The 20,537-nt window shown below is 46.4% G+C and overlaps 1 protein-coding gene across 5 annotated transcripts in view; it reads right to left on the reverse strand.

The window, feature by feature from the left end:
• Positions 1 to 20,537, reverse strand: part of LOC129838286 (synaptotagmin-1-like) — a 242,104-nt gene that overhangs the window by 32,600 nt on the left and 188,967 nt on the right. For all 5 annotated transcript variants that reach the window (XM_055905154.1, XM_055905155.1, XM_055905152.1 and 2 more), the window contains 2 exons: positions 12,720 to 12,902; positions 3,111 to 3,283 (listed from right to left, as the gene is read on the reverse strand). In XM_055905154.1, coding sequence (XP_055761129.1) covers positions 3,111 to 3,283; positions 12,720 to 12,876 — 330 coding nt within the window. In that variant the 5' untranslated portion in view covers positions 12,877 to 12,902. The remainder of the gene's footprint in view (positions 1 to 3,110; positions 3,284 to 12,719; positions 12,903 to 20,537) is intronic.

A 20,537-nucleotide genomic window follows, 5' to 3' on the forward strand; every position in this document is an offset into this window, starting at 1 on the left:
CGGGCCTGCCAGCGGGTGTGCCAGCGGGCCCGTCTCCTGAAAAAAGCTGCCTCTCTTTGGGGGGATTATAATGGGGGGAGCAAGCACTAAAACACCACAGCTGTTAACACCAGGACATGCTCGGTGATGCGCTAGACCCCTGATGCGGTTCAATCAATCTGTGGGTGTTTTGGTCTGAGGGGGCAAGGGGGCGAGGGGGGAGAGAGATCAAATGATAGAGCCAAAAGATGAGATTAATGGGCAGGCAGAGGAGGGAGGGAGGGAGAGGAAGAGAGAGAGAGAGAGAGAGAAAAGGATAGGGAGAGAGGGAGAGAGAGAGAGAGCGCTTCTGCAAACCACAACTGACAATTCCCCTGATGTTATTTCAAGAAGATCAGTCTGTGGTGCAAAACAAACCAACAGGGAAATGTCAAGAGATGGCGAGAGTGAAGAAGAAGAAGAGGAAGAAGAGGAAGAAGATGAAGAGTGAGTTTTCCTTTGCTAGCCTGGTTTTGAAGGGATGCTGGTAGTGGGGGGGAGAGGCGGGTTCGAGGCAGGGGGGCAGTCAGTTTGTTATTGATAAGCATGCGATTAAAGAGGCAAAAACTAGTACATTCAGTGTCAAAGTTGCCTTCCAAAAGGTCAGACATTGTCAGACTGTCATTGTTGCATGCAGGGCATTCTCAGTAAACAGAACAGTACTCTGGTTGTGAACCCCACATTCTCAGTTTACTTATCATTCACCCATCAGGGGACACAATCGCATTGTCAGAACCCTCAGCTGCATGTGTTACCCCCACGCCGATGGAAGCTATAAGCATCAAGCCAGCAGTAGGTAGGTAGGTGTTGGTAAGAGATGTCATGGTGATGGGGGCTTGCCCTATTAGTGGTCAGGTTGCTGGTGTGAAAGCATCAAGGCTGAACAACATTGATTTGTTTGGAATTTGTACGGCCAATCTGAGGCCCCTCCTGGTGCAAGCAAACCTATGGTCAATTTTTCCCTAAGCAAAACTATAAAAAATGTAATTAGTTGTTCGTTATTGCTTGCACACAGAGAGGAGAGGAGTATAGCAGAATAGCCAGCCGTGTTCAACACCCACAATGTGTATTAGGTATTTTACTGGGTTAAGTCAAATTCAAGTCAATCTGCCTGTTGACTTCAGGTGAATGTATGTGAAACGTAAAGCTACTGTATGTCTAAACCTTACTACAGGTTTCAAAAGCAGTAACCTAGCAACTTAACCATTCTACTTTAGATCATGGGCACATCTTGTTTTGAAATGCAAAGGAAAGATTGAAAAGGCGCCAGATGGAGAATCAATGTGGTTCAACCTTGTTAAAGCGTGCCCAGTGCTTCTTTCATACATATATATGTGCATGTGCAAGACTACGCACATATATAGAGCAGATATACATGTACTGTATGCATAGTTACATATATTTGGTTCTACAGGAGTAAGTTGTTGTCAAGAGGCTATCAAAACATCAGAGCAGCAGGCTTAAGGAGGATCCAACAACAATTGGGAACCTACCGCCAGTGACAATCCCGCACAGTCATCAGACACAACACAGATAAGGAGGACATAGAAGGAAGAAACACACATTAAAACAACCACACACAGGAGTTAACACAAGAGTCTGGGCACACCAGGAGAAATGACCGCTTGGGAGCCCATGGCCCCGCCTCTAGAATGACTAACCAATAGGTGTGTTGCATAAGTAACCGATAGGGGTGTTGTATTGGCAGTGCGTAGCCTAATGCTTGACGTGTAGTCGTAGCAGCTCCTAAATCAGTACAGGAAAAGTGGTGTATCTAAATAGAATTCATTCTAGATTGAAGTCATTGTAATTCTATGGGTATAAGTTTAAGATAAATCAGTGTTATTATAAAGCTTACCAATTGTCACTAGGAACAAGGACACAAGGCAGAGGCCTCTACAAATCAAAATATTGTAAGCATTTCAACAATAAGCTCTTTGGTATGAATCAGATGAAACCTATGGAGCTCACTCCTTATCAGACTGTGTAACACCTCTGCATCTCTGGCCTGTGTAGCTATTCAATTCCCTACTCCTACATCATCTCACAGGGCTTTGTCCTCCACCCCAATTCAATGTCCCTGATTGATGATGTGAGCGGTGTTGGCGTGGACAGACTGCAAATTAAACAGACTTTGTCAAGGGGGGGGGGGATTGAGAACCTTCGTTAATGCAATTAGCATTCTAACTGGGGTTAAAGAGCTGTGTGTTCCCTATTCTCTCTGTGTGCGTTGGAGAGGGAGGGCGGAAGTAATTCACTCCCCTCGCTGGTAATTAGCTAATGTCATTTCTCTGGGTTGATACCACTGGCAATACAGCATACCGTACTCAGCGCTCGTTGTTCTTAACACATTAAAATACTGAGAGGAACAGAAAGAGAGATTGAATTCTCTCTCTGAGGCTATTATAAACGTCAGGCTTCCTTAACAGTCCTGCAATCAGAGTGGACGGGGAGGAGTCATCGCAGACGCAACAATGTCAACACAAGTCGTGTGTCATGTGTGTCCACTGGTCTTCATGGGGGAGAGTTTGGCCTAAACCAGGTGCGGGTCAAACTACGGCACGCGGGTCCATTCAATTATTTTTGGTTATAAAATAAACCTCCAGGCCGCACTTGAACTTTTAAAACTAGATACAAAGTATCTAAAAAAAATCTGTGCGGCCCTCCGTTGAATTTTGGCCCTCGAGCCAAAACGACTGCCCACCCCTGGCCTAAACTATATGTATGTCTGATAAATTGTATAGTGAAATCGCTTTGTTATGTGAAGATTATTATTCTGAAATATACTGTATATGCATTTATTTATAGGTTTCAATCATCAATGTATGCCAGGTGCCGGGTAAGTGTAATAAAAGTCAGTGATGTCATTTCTGGCTACTGTCAGTCACAGATCAAATGAAAGAGACTCGCAATGTATAAAAATGTATATAACAATTATTTTTTTTTACCTTGAAGTAAAAGGTAAGTTATATACAGTATATATGATGCAGTAGAAAATACAAAACAACTTGGCAATATCAAATACTACTGTTGACTAACAAACGATGAACTCTAATCAATAACGTTCAATGGCAGTAGTACAAAGTCTTTACCTCGGTTTTCGCACCGTCGTTCACGTCCATCATGTTGATGGCATTCTTGCCCTTGTCTTTGCCCTTCTTTTTGTTCTTCTTCTTGAATATCCACTTCTTGCAGATGCAGAAGCAGCAGGAGAGGACCAGGACCACGGCCACGAAGGCGATGGAGACGATGGCCCAATTTGGCACTGGAGAGGGACACACAGGGACACAGGTTAGACAACTATATATCAACGATGGGGCCATACCTGGATGAAGAAAACCGTACCATTGCTCTCACTCTTCTTTTCTCAAACAACCAAAAGTGCCTCGTCGAGAATATGGCACCATTGTCTGTTTCAAACAAGGCACGAGCTGACCAGAAATGCCTGGTCACCATCTCCCTGCATCTAGCAAATGACTCTGATGGCGGGACGTCGAGACTACTTGTTGAAGAGAGCGGCTGCAGCAGCAGCTGGAGTGAATGAGGACATAGAGAACGACATAAGGATGTGGGACGGCAGGTCGCCTAGCGGTTAAGAGCGTTGGGCCAGTAACCGTAAGGTTGCTGATTCGAATCGAAAAATCTGCTGATGTGCCCTTGAGCAAGGCACTTAACCTTAATTGCTCCTGTAAGTCACTCTGGATAAGAGTGTCTGCTAAATGACTCAAATGTAAAGGTAATGTGCAGACGGAAGACTTTGATCAACAGTGGTGGGTGGCAGCGTCCCCGATCTGCAGTCTAGACATGGACTCCTAATGATTGCCCTCGAAGAGAGACGTTTTAAGCGTCCCGATGGTTCACTGAGCATCCTCGGCCAATTTAGTGGAAATAACAGAGGTTGGTATTTTCCACTTGCCATTTAAACAAAACATTTCTCTCTGACAACTGATACTTTCACACCAATCACGGGCACACGGGTCAGGGTGTAGAGGTAATTTGCAGGGCCTGTTGGAGAGCGAGTTACCAACTGTAGCGTGACCGTGTCGAGTCAGTGATTGCATGACCACTCATCATGTTCATGGGTTTTGACACTTCTCTCTCAAAGAGAGTTCCTATTCACACGTTTGTCTCAGATTCATCTCATACTAGCCAGTTTCTGAGAACTTTCTTTGAGAGCTTTTGTCAAGTTGCCAGTCAATTTCTTAGCATTGCTCGTGGATGTGACCTACTCGGTAAAGGATACTAAAACAGCCATGGACCGTTATGTTACTTTAATTGAGAATGTAATGACGTGTTTTTTTCCTCCCCACTGTAGGCCCAATTTTATATAAGGCTGAATGGACTTAACAGTCCAGCTGAAAGGTCCAGTCAGGGCTGTCACAGGCAGACAGGGAGCCACTCAGCACCACAGCACGGTGATCACTCTAACCGCCTGCTGACAAACAGGGACGCCCATCTAAACAACAGGAGTCAGGCAGTTCTCCCCGACAGAACACACACACACACACACAGCCACCATCTATGCACGGCACAAAAGTGGGTTGTTAAAAGTATCAGTGGCCAGACGTGCTGTAAATAATGAGGACAGAAACACAGTGTCAGACTGCTCCATTCTGGAGGGATAATTACAGCTTCTGCTCACAAACATCAAACACCTTGCAACCCACACCTCCTTTCAACAGAGAGGGCCACCAACAGTCCCATCAGCAACAGAGAGGGCCACCAACAGACCCATCTGCAACAGAGAGGGCCACCAACAGGCCCATCAGCAACAGAGAGGGCCACCAACAGTCCCATCAGCAACAGAGAGGGCCACCAACAGGCCCATCAGCAACAGAGGCTCACCAACAGACCCATCAGCAACAGAGAGGGCCACCAACAGCCCATCAGCAACAGAGAGGGCCACCAACAGTCCCATCAGCAACAGAGAGGGCCACCAACAGGCCCATCAGCAACAGAGAGGGCCACCAACAGTCCCATCAGCAACAGAGAGGGCCACCAACAGTCCCATCAGCAACAGAGAGGGCCACCAACAGGCCCATCAGCAACAGAGAGGGCCACCAACAGTCCCATCAGCAACAGAGAGGGCCACCAACAGGCCCATCAGCAACAGAGGGCCACCAACAGACCCATCAGCAACAGAGAGGGCCACCAACAGTCCCATCAGCAACAGAGAGGGCCACCAACAGTCCCATCAGCAACAGAGAGGGCCACCAACAGATCCATCAGCAACAGAGAGGGCCACCAACAGTCCCATCAGCAACAGAGAGGGCCACCAACAGGCCCATCAGCAACAGAGAGGGCCACCAACAGTCCCATCAGCAACAGAGAGGGCCACCAACAGTCCCATCTTCAACAGAGAGGGCCACCAACAGTCCCATCAGCAACAGAGAGGGCCACCAACAGTCCCATCAGCAACAGAGAGGGCCACCAACAGTCCCATCAGCAACAGAGAGGGCTACCAACATGCCCATCAGCAAACAAACTATGTTTTTGTCAATATTTACCAAGATGGAGACCGTGTGGTAGATTCAGGCTGGTTTGATTTACTTTATCACTGAAGGATCTGATAATTGAACAGTTTTCCCACCTGAATAAATTCAACCACGCTACACTGAACAAAAATATAAACGCAACATGTAAGTGTTGGTCCAATTTTTCATGAGTTGAAAATTAAGATCCCAGGAACATTCCATACACACAAAAAGCGTATTTGTTTACATCCCTGTTTGTGAGCATTCAACTTTGCCAAGATAATCCATCCACCTGACAGATGTGGCATATCAAGAAGCTGAATGAACAGCATGATCATTACACAGGTGCACATTGTGCTGCGGACAATAAAAGGCCACTCTAAAATGTGCAGTTCTGTCAAACAAGTTTAGAGGGAGCGTGCAATTGGCATGCTGACTGCAGGAATGTCCACCACAGCTGTTGCCAGAGAATTGAATGTTCATTTCTCTACCATAAGCCGCCTCCAATGTCATTTTAGAGAATTTGGCAGTACGTCCAACCGGCCTCACAACTGCAGACCATGTGTAACCACGCCAGCGCAGGACCTCCACATCTGGCTTCTTCACCTGGGGATCATCTGAGACCAGCCACCCAGAAAGCTGATGAGACTGAGGAGTATTTCTGTCTGTAATAAAGCCTTTTTGTGTGGAAAAACGAATTCTAATTGGCTGGGTCTGCCTCCCCAGTGGGTGGGCCTGGCTCCCAAGTGGGTGGGCCTATGCCCTATCATGGATGCTCCCCTACCCAGTCGTTTAATCCATAGATTAGGGCCAAGTGTATTTATTTCAATTGACTGATTTCCTTATATGAACTGCAACTTAGTAAAATCGTTGAAATTGTTGCATATTGCGTTTATATTTTTGTTCAGTATAATTACAGAATAATTACGACCATAGAAAAGATTACATAGTACATTTCCTCTCTGTACACTACTAACTCTATCCGTATGGAACACTGGGAGCCAATTGGCTTCATTGTAAATCCAACGCTTGTCACCTTTCAGTGCTACTTTGAAGACTCTATATCTGCGGGCCACTAGAAAGAACCATCACAGGAGATATATATGACGGTCTATTCTCCCTGGGGCTTTGGCTCGCCAGCGCTTCACTGAATTTCCCTCACCGCCTCGCCATCAGAGAGGAGGGAAGGGGAGAGAAAAAAATCAATGCGCTGTTGACAAAATCGATAAGCACTCTCCTTTAAGGAAAAACATTGAGTGATGCTATAAAAAAAATCTTTGGGATCTACAGCCTTGGCCTTGCTACAGTGGTGTGCTAATGGCAGGGGCAATCTCCCCCGATCCACACCATTTTGAATTCGCCCTCTTGAGCTGTGATCTCCGAAAAACTGGTTTTCTGCTGCTCACAAAGTTGTTGAAGAAAACATTTGAAAAATACGAAATATTGTTTTGAAACTTGTTTGTTATAATTGTTTTAGTGGTACAACTATATCACTTTGCATTAGTATGGTAATTATCGATACCTTTATATAATAGAACACCTCACTATCCGTCACTGACTCCATTTCTTCTTGCATCCTCGGTCAACTCTAAAGTCAGAGGTTTAGGGCTGAGTTAAAACCTCTCTGCTCCTTGGCCAAAGCAGGGGCAGCGGTCTGAGACTGATACCTTTGGTATACCACCACGCGTTCCAGTGTTTGACTGGCCATTTTTTCCACACAGCCTGGCAGACTATCTTTTAATGGAAGTGTCGGAGATATCGCAGGATCCTATTTCAGGCCTGAAAGCTGGGATGGTAAGTCACCGTCCCACTGAAGGAACCGCAAAGCTGTGACACTTTTTCAAATTATTTCTAATATCAATGACACTGCAGGAGTCTAAATTAAATGAACTGATATAACAGTGAAATGTGGCATTATTTTGACGAGGCTAACTGCACTGCAATTGGATTCCGTTGTACATCATGAAATATAATATGTTCAAATGGTACTGCCACCCTCTGTGGTTATTTACAATATGTTAACATCAGTGGTATGCAACTGTTATAATGCACAGCCCATTGCTGTGAAATCCAATGCAATAACCCAGGCCTTATTTATCTATTTAATTGGGCATGTGTCTAATACTGAAAGACACCTTTGTGTTGCTTAATTAAAATAACCTGAGCCCCCGAAAGCAATAAAAGCATTCCCTAATTAACTACATGGTGTGTCTATTCTCTCTTGAGACCGCGACGCTAGCGGGTGCACCGCACTTCAACTTTAAGCAGTAGTTATCTCTCGTTCCGCCACACACAACGGCGAACGGAAAATGGTGCAGGCGCTGGATGATGGAATGCGTGTTCGGTGTTCACAGCTCCGGAGGAGAGGCGCAAATCACATTTCTGCCGCCGTAGTCAAAAACCATCCAGTCAGCGGCAGCCAATGTGCCTCGACGCAACACAATGAGACGTCTCCTCGGCTTTTAGCTGTGAATATCAACGTCCTCCGGATGCCTTCAAGGACACAGCAGGGCCTTTTGGCTCATTCGCTCCGAACCAGGAGGCTCCAGCTGCATTTGTCAGGCGCTCCGAGTCCCCCGCTTTCTTATCAAACGTATGTTTTTTTTCTTCCAGACAGAATTGATCTGATAACCGGCTGGAATGGGGACCATTGGAATATGACAGCTGAGTTATCAGACAGGGTTTTTTAACAAAACCTTGCAGACTGCCAAAGGCTATGGAACTCTTGACACATGGAACAATGCAAATAGGATGAGGGCCTTTTGGTTCTAACACATCTTTTCAGACATACTCTCTGTGGATGAAGAAGAAAAGGTTACAGTAACTGAAAGGTAATCCTCTCACAAAGTCCGCCATTTTACTGAACTTCATCTGTAAGAGACTCTTGGCTCTATTTAACAACTCCTTATTTAAAGGAATCTGTCATGACTTTAATTAAATAGCAGAAAACAAATAATTCAGTCAACATTCATTCTGGATTATAGACTATGGGGATACTGCCTATATGAAAGCAGCTGCCACTGTATTTAAGCCTTTGGATGCAGTTTATCATTGTGCTTATTATAGACGATTGGTTCAGTACACATCACTGCATTCTGTAGCTTCATTGTTAACTTCATTGTTACTTAATTGTTAACTTATAGACGTACGAGATACCAGACCTGGTCTTAGGGATGGCTAACTCTGGAGATCCCTACAATCTCCACTGAGTTACAGGTATGTACATCTGTTTTTTTCACCTTAGTGGAATAATCTCCAAGGCTCTCTCAAATTGGATGAATTGGTGCCACTGGGACAATTCAAAATGTAGATTGAGGACCTTTTTACTGAATAATGTTTGTTTTCTATGATTGTGTTTTGCTTTTAGTGTTTTGATGTGAATATTCATGTAATATTGATGCATATTATTGATGTTTATAGTGTATATTGATGGGTATTGTTCAAATCAAATTGTATTTGTCACATGTGCTGACAAGAGCAGGTGTAGACTTTACCGTGAAACTCTTACTTATGAGCCCTTACTTACGAGCCCTTACCCAAATATGCAGAGTTAAAAAGTAACATTGATATACAGTATATTGTGTATATTATTGTGTATAGTGTACATTTATGTGCATTGATGTCTATTGAAGTGATGCTCAACTGAGAGACACAACCACTGTCAGTGTGGCAATAGATAGAGCAGGATCAGTCAAATCGTTGAGACACAGAATAGGAATCATGGAAGCTAAAGGGCTCTATTTCATTGTCTAGTATTGGGGCAGATTTCCATACTATCTCAATGTTTCCGGCCACGGGGCAGAGGCAGTCTGAGGGAGTTGGAGCGGTTAGATTTTCCACGACGGGTGAGGTTGATGGGACGGGCGCATAGTAATCAGTCACTTGCGGTCTGCCTCGGGGCACAGGGGGAGCTTCCTGCTTGTCATCACATTACCCATGGTCCTCTGGGGAGGCCTCCTTACATCTTTATACAAAGGATCCAATAGACTGGCAACAGTAGTGGGCGAAGGGGGGGGGGGGGGGGGTGATGATGTATCAGGGTAATAGGCATGGCAACACAAACTAATATATTGTGACAGCACACTGTGGTCAATTAACCTTGACATTACATGTTGTTATGCCAACAAGAGCAGCACCCCCAGTCCTTGCCCTTTCCCACTGTGGGAACAGCAACAATGACAGTGCAACAATAGCTGCAAACGGGGTAGGATGAATATGTGACAGAAAAAATAACTAGCTACACAAGATTTATGTAAAACTAATTAGGAAGAAAGTGATTGAGTTTCAGACCAGGCCTCTGATTCCCTTCTTTGAAAGGCTACTCTGGGGGTGGGTGAGGTGGGAGGTAGCGTACTGGGAATCTCAAAAGGGTCAAGCATCACACTGTTGATGAGGGGAGATCTCCCCCAGCACTCCATGGAGCACCCTCCTGACATGGGCTCGGTTGGGCGGGGGGGGCAAGAAGTTTGGTCCGAGGAGGGCTGTTCTTCCCGTCTGTAAGCTGCTAGCTCTAAGTTCTGGTCCCCCAGCCCCCTCCTGCTGCTCATGGCAGGCCTACTGGCTCAGTCCAAGGCCCAGGAGAGGACCGGGACTAGAGCCAGACAGAGAGGGACAGAGAAGTTTGTATTTGCTGATCTACCACCAGTCTAAACCTTAAAGGGTGCTGTCATTTCTGAGCAGAATCTAAGTGAAATAAACTACTCAGTAATTATTCTAAATATTTTTTTTGAAATGTTAGAGTTTTCAGTCACCTGTACATCTAATTTCTTTTAAAATCCAAAGCAGTCAATTTTGTAATGAGTATGTATAGCTTTTAGTGTAATAACCACAGAAACAGCTCTGAAAAAAACACTAATATCGACAGCCTTTGAAAATACATGTTTTTAGAAATGTCATTTTCAATATGTTTGTCTGTGTTAAGAGTAATGGCGGCTCCTCTGTGGTTGCAATGCATGCCGGGATTGCGGATGGAACTACAGCAGGTAATGGAGGAAGTAATGCTTTTAATATCATCGTCTTTGTTGTATGTCCTCCTTGGTGTGAAATAGTCTTGAGACAGCGAATGAGAAATTATTTGATTTATTAGAATCGCCATTAGCTGACGCCAATGGCAACAGCTAGTCTTACTGGGCACGTGACGAAAAATACATTACAGACAAAAGACTTTACAATTTCCATACACTACATGTTCATGTTTTGAAATGTATGTGTGTGTGCATCTATCAGTTCCACATACACGTCAGTACTTACACACAACAAGTAGGTCACATGGGGGAGAGGCATTGTTCCATGTGGTGTTGCTAAATTGTTTTTTTTAAACCAGGTTTGGTTTTTTGAGAAGGGAAAATGTATCAAGAAAACACGGAAGATTTTTGTAGGAATGAAATTCAACTCCATTTGAAAAACAGCCACTTCTAGCAGCATCAGCCAACAGATGGGGCTGAAGAGGAGCTTCTGGCTTGCAGATTGAATCTTTGTTAATGTCACAAGGCATTCCTCTGAGTTATACCAGAGATACAGCACAAGATGCCCAACTCTGACAACACCATGCATTCAGCTTTACCTCCAGGAGCCAAGTCTTATAGATAACCATCTATTTCTATGTAGAAATACCCACAATTAATAATTTGCTATGGCAATGAACTGATTCTGTCTTATTCATTAATGCCCTGTCCCCAACCTGGGAGTAGATGTATTGATATTCCCTGGCACAAACACGTCGTTGGGCATTCATCAGGCTGGCAGCGCTCGGCGCGGAGCTGCTCGTTTTCTAGTTCTGACTGAGTGCTGGAGCAAAAACTGTAATTTAAACTCTACTATAATGGAGTGGCTTTTTCGGGGGCTGCTTTCAGATAGCATCTCTGTCTGAGGCACACCCAACAACCCCTTATTTAGTCGTTGTCCACATCACACAATGTGATAATTAGGGAGAGAGGTGGTACATGGGTTGTTACAAAGCCTAATGGGCTGGTTGCCACCGTGTCATTGCCAAATACAGACAGCGAAAAGAGAGAAAGTACGGGTGTTTTGGAAGGGTAACACAACTCCATTGTGAGAGTGCTGAGGCACCAGGTTAGCTGTTGCTGGCTAGGATTGGGGGATGTGGTTTAGTTGCTAGATGTGGCAGGTGGTATATCTTCAAGCCCTCTCACGGTGAAACAGTTCTCTGAGGCACAGGGGACATCAGAGTCACCCCCTTACAGTATCTTCATTACGGCTTCCATATGCCCCTCAGTGGTGCTAATTTCATTGGAGCACCCAACGGCTCCAACACACTACTAGGAAGTGTTTGTCGCTTGTCAATCAATGAAAGTCTCTGGTCTGATGGGGTAAAGTCCAGCACATACTGTACTGACCACGGACTACTGTCTAAAGCTTCTACGGCTTTATTTCGCAAAAACAAATATGTTGTTAGTTTTAAATTAGCCTCCCCAGGCGCAGGATAAATCTCTAATCAGGCTCCCTGCGCTATGAATCTAGGACAGCATAATAAAACAGGTGGCGTCATTCACGTTGGAGCTAAAGCAATAGAACCTCTCTTTTTCACGGGAGCCGTTTCCTGACACGAGAATTACTTCCACATGAGCCGGTGGATATGTCTATATTTAGGACTTGGGGGGCTGAACGCAACAACTTCCACTGGATAAGTAGGTTGGGTTTGGGGTAAACAAAGGATTCTGCTGTCCCAAACTAACTGCTACTGTTCCACAGACATTACAGGCAAAGACAAGTGTCTCCTCCGGAATCACTGGGTAGAACATTTGTATAGGAGTGATGGGTTGACAGTTGGTCAGGATTTCAATATGCTGTAGTCGTGTCTCCTGTCGGGGGAGGGTATTGATGGAGGGAAGAAACACAGGGTGCCCAGTAATACAGACAACCTTGGAGATTGAAAAAGTGAATTTGCTTTGAGAAAACCAACAATCTTGGAAATTAGACATACTTTCCAAACAAAACTTTAAAATCAATGCTGTTTGTTGTCTTGTCACCTCAAATGCCAAATGAGTTTCTAAAAGTAGTCACAGTACTTCTGAGTAACACCACTAGTCCCTATCCACAATCAGTGATAATGACCACTTGTACTTTGTTGATTGCAATTAGTCTCTAAAGAACAGATCTAAGGGTGCTTTGAGGAATTTGTGAGACGTCTATAGGAAGTAGCTACTCAACCAATTACCACTCTGTCACCGGGCAGGTTAAGGGACACCAACCACTAACATGACTCACGTGGGATTTTGTTGAGCTCATTCATGAACTTGTCCTTGAGCTTGGAGAAGTCCTCGCTGGATCCGGTGCCGGAGATGTCGGTAGCGTTGGCACCGACCGTGGAGGCAGTGGTGGACATCGGGGCCGCTGCCAGGGCTTCCCTTCGACTCTCAGCCATGGTGGTGCTGGGCAGCCAGGCAGAAGCTGGAGGAGAGAGGGAGAAAGAGTTGAGTTTAACACACCTAATTTAATATAGCTTCCACTGTACATAGAATAAATAGATACAGAGAGAGAGGCAGATCGAAGGTAGAGCGAGAGAGAAAGAGAGACAGGGAGACAGAGTGAGAAAGAAAGACAAAGAAAGAGAGAGTCAGGTAAGATTAGCTGGTTGTGACAGATGTCTGCCAGGGAGAGTTTTCTCTGGCCCTGCTATAGATGAGTGAGTAGAGCTCCCTCTGTGTGACCATTTGCTGGCTCAGCCTGAGTAAACACACCTGGATCCCACAATGAGCCTGCAGGGTTCTACCAGCAGCCCCAGGCAGATGAAGCTGGCTTTCACACCACACAAAGGCTGTGTCCCAAATGTTGGGAACAGTGTGGCATTTGGGACGTTCTCAAAGCCTCTAACAACTCCACTTTCTACTTTAAGTGTGGACTTTTATGCTGTTCTATTCTAGTCATGCAAATGGGTTCCCAGGCATGTGATTGGATTGATAACAAATATAGTATTGCTAACCTTTATAGCGTGCAAGACATAGGGATAACCCACTATTACCCCACTGTGCACCTCATATAAACAACCAGCAGGAAGCCAGGTGTGTTTACTTTGGATTCATGTCTCTGTCACAGGAACAGCAATTTTACAATAGTTTCATGTGTGTGGGTGTCTGTTTGCTAAGAGGTGCTGGGCAGATTGTCACCAGCCGCTGCTGTCACCAGGGCGACGGGCAGAGTAAATGGCCCAGATGTTGGATATATGGATACATATATCCATTCTCATCGACAAGGCTGTAGTGAAGCAGGCTGAGAGTTTCAACTATATACCAGGCGATGTCAGAGGAAGGCCCTGAAAATTGTCAAAGACTCCAGCCACCCTAGTCATAGACCGTTCTCTCTGCTACCGCATGGCAAGCGGTACCAGAGCGCCTAGTCTAGGTCCAAGAGGCTTCTAAACAGCTTCTACCCCCAAGCAATAAGACTCCGTAACATCTAATAAAATAGCTACCCAGACCATTTGCATTGCCCCCCACCCCCCCTTCTATGCTGCTGCTACTCTCTGTGTCTATGCATATTCACTTTTATAACTCACATGTACATATTACCTAAATTACCTCGACACCAGTGTCCTCGCACATTGACTCTGTACCAGTACCCCCTGTATATAGCCCCGCTATTGTTATTTTATTGCTGCTCTTTAATTACTTATTATTTTTATCTTACTTTTTCGTAAGTATTTTCTTAAAACTGCATTTTTGGTTAAGGGCTTGTAAGTAAGCATTTCACTGTAAGATCTACACCTTTTGTATTCGGCGCATGTGACAAATAACATTTGATTTGATTTGATTTATACGGTTGAAGTTGGAAGTTTACATACTGTCACGCCCTGGCCTTATTATTCTTTGTTTTCTTTATTATTTTAGTTAGGTCAGGGTGTGACATGGGTAATGTTTATGTTTTGTTGGTTTTGGGTGTTTATTTGGTAAAGGGGTTATGGGGTGTAATATATGGTTTTGTGTTGAGTGTAGATGTCTAGCGTTGTCTATGTTGGTGAGTGATCTAGAAGAGTCTATGGTTACCTGAATGAGTTCCCAATTAGAGACAGCTGATTTCGGTTGTCTCTGATTGGGAGCCTTATTTAGGGTAGCCATAGGCTCTCATTGGTGGTGGGTAATTGTCTATGTAAAACGTTTGTAGCCTGTATGTATGTGCACAACGTTTGTAGCTTCACGGTCGTTTTGTTGTTTTGTTAGTTTTGTTAAAGTGTTTTTCTTTCATTTAAATAAATTCATTATGACTGCATACCTCGACGCGTATTGGTCCGACCCATGCTTCTCCTCTTCAGACGAAGAGGAGGAGAACGATCGTGACAGAATTACCCACCATAGGACCAAGCGGCATGGAAGGCGGCAACAGGACCTAACCACAAAGGATTTCTGGACATGGGAGGAGATACTGGATGGTAAGGGGCCTTGGGATCAACCTGGAGAATATCGCCTCCCTCGTGAAGAGCTGGAGGCAGCGAAAGCCGAGAGGAGGCGATATGAGGAGGCAGCACGGAGACAAGGCTGGAAGCCCGTGAGTACAACCCAAAAATTTCTTGGGGGGGGCCTTAAAGGGAGTGTGGCGAAGTCAGGTAGGAAACCTGCGCCTACTCCCTGTACTTACCGTGGAGAGCGAGAGTACGGGCAGACACCGTGTTACGCAGTAGAGCGCACGGTGTCTCCTGTACGCGTGCATAGCCCGGTTCGGTACATTGCAGCTCCACGTATCGGCCGGGCTAGACTGAGCGTTGAGCCATATGTCATGAAGCCGGCCCAACGCATCTGGTCACCAGTGCGTCTCCTCGGGCCGGCGTACATGGCACCAGTCTTACGCATGGTGTCCCCGGTTCGCCTACATAGGCCGGTGCGGGTTATTCCACTTCCCCGCACTGGTCAGGCGACGGGGAGCATAGAACCAGGTAAGGTTGGGCAGGCTCGGCGTTCAAGGGAGCCAGTACGCCTGCACGGTCCGGTATTTCCGGCGCCACCTTCCCGCCCCAACCCAGTACCACCAGTGCCTCCTCCACGCACTAGCTATATGGTGCGTGTCTCCAGCCCTTTACCACCAGTGTCTAAACCACGCACCAAGCCTCCTGTGTGTCCCCAGAGTCCTGTGCGTCCTGTTGCTGCTCCCCGCACTAGCCCTGAGATGCGTGTCCCCAGCCCGGTGCCACCAGTCCCGGCACCACGCACCAGGCCTACAGTGCGCCTCAGCCGGCAGGAGTCTGCCGTCTGCACAGCAATGACTGAACTGCCCGTCTCCCCAGCGCCATCTGAGCCATCCGTCTCCCCAGCGCCATCTGAGCCATCCGTCTCCCCAGCGCCATCTGAGCCATCCGTCTGCAATGAGCCTGCAAAGCCGCCCGTCTGCCATGAGCCTGCAAAGCCGCCCGTCTGCCATGAGCCCACTGAGCCGTCCGCCAGACAGGAGCCGCTAGAGCCGCCAGCCAGACAGGAGCCGCTAGAGCCGTCCGTCAGACAGGATCTGCCAGAGCCGCCAACCAGACAGGATCTGCCAGAGCCGCCAACCAGACAGGATCTGCCAGAGCCGCCAACCAGACAGGATCTGCCAGAGCCGCCAACCAGACAGGATCTGCCAGAGCCGCCAACCAGACAGGATCTGCCAGAGCCGCCAACCAGACAGGATCTGCCAGAGCCGCCAACCAGACAGGATCTGCCAGAGCCGCCAACCAGACAGGATCTGCCAGAGCCGCCAACCAGACAGGATCTGCCAGAGCCGCCAACCAGACAGGATCTGCCAGATCCGTCAGCCAGCCATGAGCAGCCAGATCCGTCAGCCAGCCATGAGCAGCCAGATCCGTCAGCCAGCCATGAGCAGCCAGATCCGTCAGCCAGCCATGAGCAGCCAGATCCGTCAGCCAGCCATGAGCAGCCAGATCCGTCAGCCAGCCATGAGCAGCCAGATCCGTCAGCCAGCCATGAGCAGCCAGATCCGTCAGCCAGCCATGAGCAGCCAGATCCGTCAGCCAGCCATGAGCAGCCAGATCCGTCAGCTAGCCATGAGCAGCCAGATCCGTCAGCTAGCCATGAGCAGCCAGATCCGTCAGCTAGCCATGAGCAGCCAGATCCGTCAGCTAGCCATGAGCAGCCAGATCCGTCAGCTAGCCATGAGCAGCCAGATCCGTCAGCCAGCCATGAGCAGCCAGATCCGTCAGCCAGCCATGAGCAGCCAGATCAGTCAGCCAGCCATGAGCAGCCAGATCCGTCAGCCAGCCATGAGCAGCCAGATCAGTTAGCCAGCCATGAGCAGCCAGATCTGTCAGCCAGCCATGGGCCGTCCCTCAGTCCGGAGCTGCAGTCCCTCAGTCCGGAGCTGCAGTCCCTCAGTCCGGAGCTGCCATTCCTCAGTCCGGAGCTGCCCCTTACCCTGGTGCTGCCCCTTACCCTGGTGCTGCCCCTTACCCTGGTACTGCCCCTTATCCTGGTACTGCCCCTTACCCTGGTACTGGCCCTTAGTCCGGAGCTGTCCCTTAGTCCGGAACTGCCCCTTAATGCAATGGGGTTAATGTGGAGGGGGGTCGTTTGGAGGAAGCCTAGGAGGTGGTTAGGTACTGTGGTGACGTGGGGACCGCGACCAGAGCCGGAGCCGCCACCGTGGATGGAAGCCCACCCAGACCCTCCCCTAGACTGTGTATGGTGCGCCCGGAGTTCGCGCCTCAAGGGGGGGGTTATGTCACGCCCTGGCCTTAGTATTCTTTGTTTTCTTTATTATTTTAGTTAGGTCAGGGTGTGACATGGGGAATGTTTTTGTTTTGTTGGTTTTGGGTGTTTTTTATGGTATAGGGGTTGTTGTATAATATATGGGTTTGTGTGGAGTACAGGTGTCTAGTGTTGTCTATGTATGTTTAGTTGTCTAGGAGAGTCTATGGTTGCCTGAATGAGTTCCCAATTAGAGACAGCTGATTTCGGTTGTCTCTGATTGGGAGTCTTATTTAGGGTAGCCATAGGCTCTCATTGGTGGTGGGTAATTGTCTATGTAAAACGTTTGTAGCCTGTATGTATGTGCACAACGTTTGTAGCTTCACGGTCGTTTTGTTGTTTTGTTAGTGTGTATAGAGTTTTTGTGTCGTGTTCATCTTCGTGGTGTTAATAAAAGAAGATGGCTTATTTTCCAACTGCTGCATTTTGGTCCGTCAATCCGCCACACGATCGTGACACATACACCTTAGCCAAATACATTTAAACTCAGTTTTTCACAATTCTTGACATTTAATCCTAGTAAAAAATCACTGTCTTAGGTCAGTTAGCATCACCACTTTATTTTAAGAATGTGAAATGCCAGAATAAAAGTAGAGATTTTTTTATTTCAGCTTTTATTTCTTTCATCACATTCCCAGTGCGTCAGAAGTTTACATACACTCAATTAGTATTTGGTAGCATTGCCTTTAAATTGTTTAACTTGGGTCAAATGTTTCAGGTAGCTTTCCACAAGCTTCCCACAATCAATTTTGGCCCATTCCTCCTGACAGAGCTGGTGTAACTGAGTCAGGTTTGATGGCCTCCTTGCTTTCACACGCTTTTTCAGTTCTGCCCACTAATGTTCTACGCGATTGAGGTCAGGGATTTGTGATGGCCACTCCAATACCTTGACTTTGCTGTCTTTAAGCCATTTTGCCATAACTTTGGAAGTATGCTGGGGTTCATTGTCCATTTGGAAGACCCATTTGCGACCAAGCTTTAACTTCCTGACTGATGTCTTGAGATGTTGCTTCAATATAACCACATAGTTTCCCCTCCTCATGAAGCCATCTATTTTGTGAAGTGCACCAGTCCCTCCTGCAGCAAAGCACCCCCACAACATGATGCTGCCACCCCCGTGCTTCACGATTGGGATGGTGCTCTTCGACTTGCAAGCCTCCCCCTTTTTCCTCCAAACATAACGATGGTCATTATGGCCAAAGAGTTCTATTTTTGTTTCATCAGACCAGAGGATATTTCTCCAAAAAATGCAATCTTTGTCCCCATGTGCAGTTGCAAACCGTAGTCTGGCTTTTTTATGGCAGTTTTAGAGCAACGGCTTCTTTCTTGCTGAGCGGCCTTTCAGGTTATGTCGATATAGGACTCGTTTTACTGTGGATATATATACTTTTGTACCTGTTTCCTCCAGCATCTTCACAAGGTCCTTTGCTGTTGTTCTGGGATTGATTTGCACCTTCCGCACCAAAGTACGTTCATCTCTAGGAGACAGAACGCGTCTCCTTCCTGAGCGGTATGATTGCTGCGTGGTCCCATGGTGTTTATACTTGAGTACTATTGTTTGTACAGATGAACGTGGTACTTTCAGGCATTTGGAAATTGCTCTAAAGCATGAACCAGACTTGTTGAGGTCTACAATTATTTTCTGAGGTCTTGGCTGATTTCTTTTGATTTTCCCATAATGTCAAGCAAAGAGGCACTGAGTTTGAAGGTAGACTTTGAAATACATCCACAGGTACACCTCCAATTGACTCAAATTATGTCAATTAGCCTATCAGAAGCTTCTAAAGCCATTACATCCTTTTCTGGAATTTTCCAAGCTGTTTAAAGGCACAGTCAACTTAGTGTATGTAAACTTCTGACCCACTAGAATTGTGATACAGTGAATTATAAGGGAAATAATCTGTCTGTAAACAATTGTTGCCAAAACTATAGTTTGTTAACAAGAATTTTGTGGAGTGGTTGAAAAATGAGTTTTAATGACTCCAACCTAAGTGTATGTAAACTTCCGACTTCAACTGTATATTTATATATTGCCCCATACTACTACAGTGTATAAAAACTATAATGAGGTTGTGAAACAAAACGAATTTCCAACGTGCCCTGTTTCTTGATACTACATTCAGAATCCCGTAGATGGAAGAATGTATAGACACTCTATGAGTCACTAGATGGCAAGGTGATCCGATTGCCTTGTAGGTTTACTGAGTGTGTTTATGGGAGAAAACATATAATCCAATTTAGAGTGCAGTGTATTCACAGGATAAGAGTGCTAGCTGTTGCTAACTCACTTTATAGACATTGGCAAGCCTGTTAGCAGGGTGTGGTGTTGTTCACTCACTTTGCAGGCATTGGCAAGCCTGTTAGCATGAGGTGCTGTTGTTCACTCACTTTGGGTTTGCCAGCTGTTGTATGGGAACACGCTGTGAACGCACGAGAGGACTGTGTTCTCCAGCTGTGTTGTCAACACGTATTTAATGACCCTGGCAGATCTGACAAAGACATGCTTAAGGGTGTCGAACACAAGCAACGATAATGACAATTTACCATAATATACACCTATAGACTACTATCTAAAGGGTATACAATTGCATTGATGTGTTCTAACGCAGGTTCTAGCTGCCTTGAAACCCCTCCCTGACATTTTTGCTAATTGCTATGAATGAACACAACAATCAGTGCTTCTATAAGCCCTTTGAATTTCCCCTCCAGTTCAAGGTTTCACCTACACCTTCATGTTCTCTCTGCTTTCCCTTGTCTTCCTTTGAAAGGCAGCATCGAGGTGAGTGTGGGGGCTGAGCCGTGGAGAGGCACGACGGGCCACGACAGAGACACTTCAGTGCAGGCAGGGAGAGGACTTTCGGAACATAATGCCGCTCTCAGGTGAGAGTAGGGTATGTGGGAGGAGGCATCTTCTCTTCTATTGCAGATAGGATTGATCCCGTGGGAAGGGAATGGAGGGCATGTATTGTATTGTAGGCTTCAGGCATGATGTTTTCATGTTGGTCCACGTCAGACTCCAATCCGAAGGGCGCTAATGCACACCTGCTAGAGTTTCCCGCTCTCCTGACAGACGTGAGTGAGTCAGAGACAGAGGCTGAACAAAGGAGCTCCACCAAAGGGCTGTAATTACAAGAAACCCTGAGCAGAAAACAGCCCCATTTAGGAACACATTTGCATTGTGGGAACAAGAGAGACAATCTATCCACTTCGAGGCCAGATCAGCACGACGGGGCCATCATTAAAGAGAACATCTGACACCCTGGAACAGTAGGGAGATCTTTGTAACATGCCCTGGTGTTTGATGGCGCCCCCCTGTTGGGCCCTCGTGAACAGTACAAACCCACCTACCAGGTGAATG

The sequence above is a fragment of the Salvelinus fontinalis genome, chromosome 39 (genome assembly GCF_029448725.1).
Source record: "Salvelinus fontinalis isolate EN_2023a chromosome 39, ASM2944872v1, whole genome shotgun sequence".
Taxonomy (NCBI): domain Eukaryota; kingdom Metazoa; phylum Chordata; class Actinopteri; order Salmoniformes; family Salmonidae; genus Salvelinus; species Salvelinus fontinalis.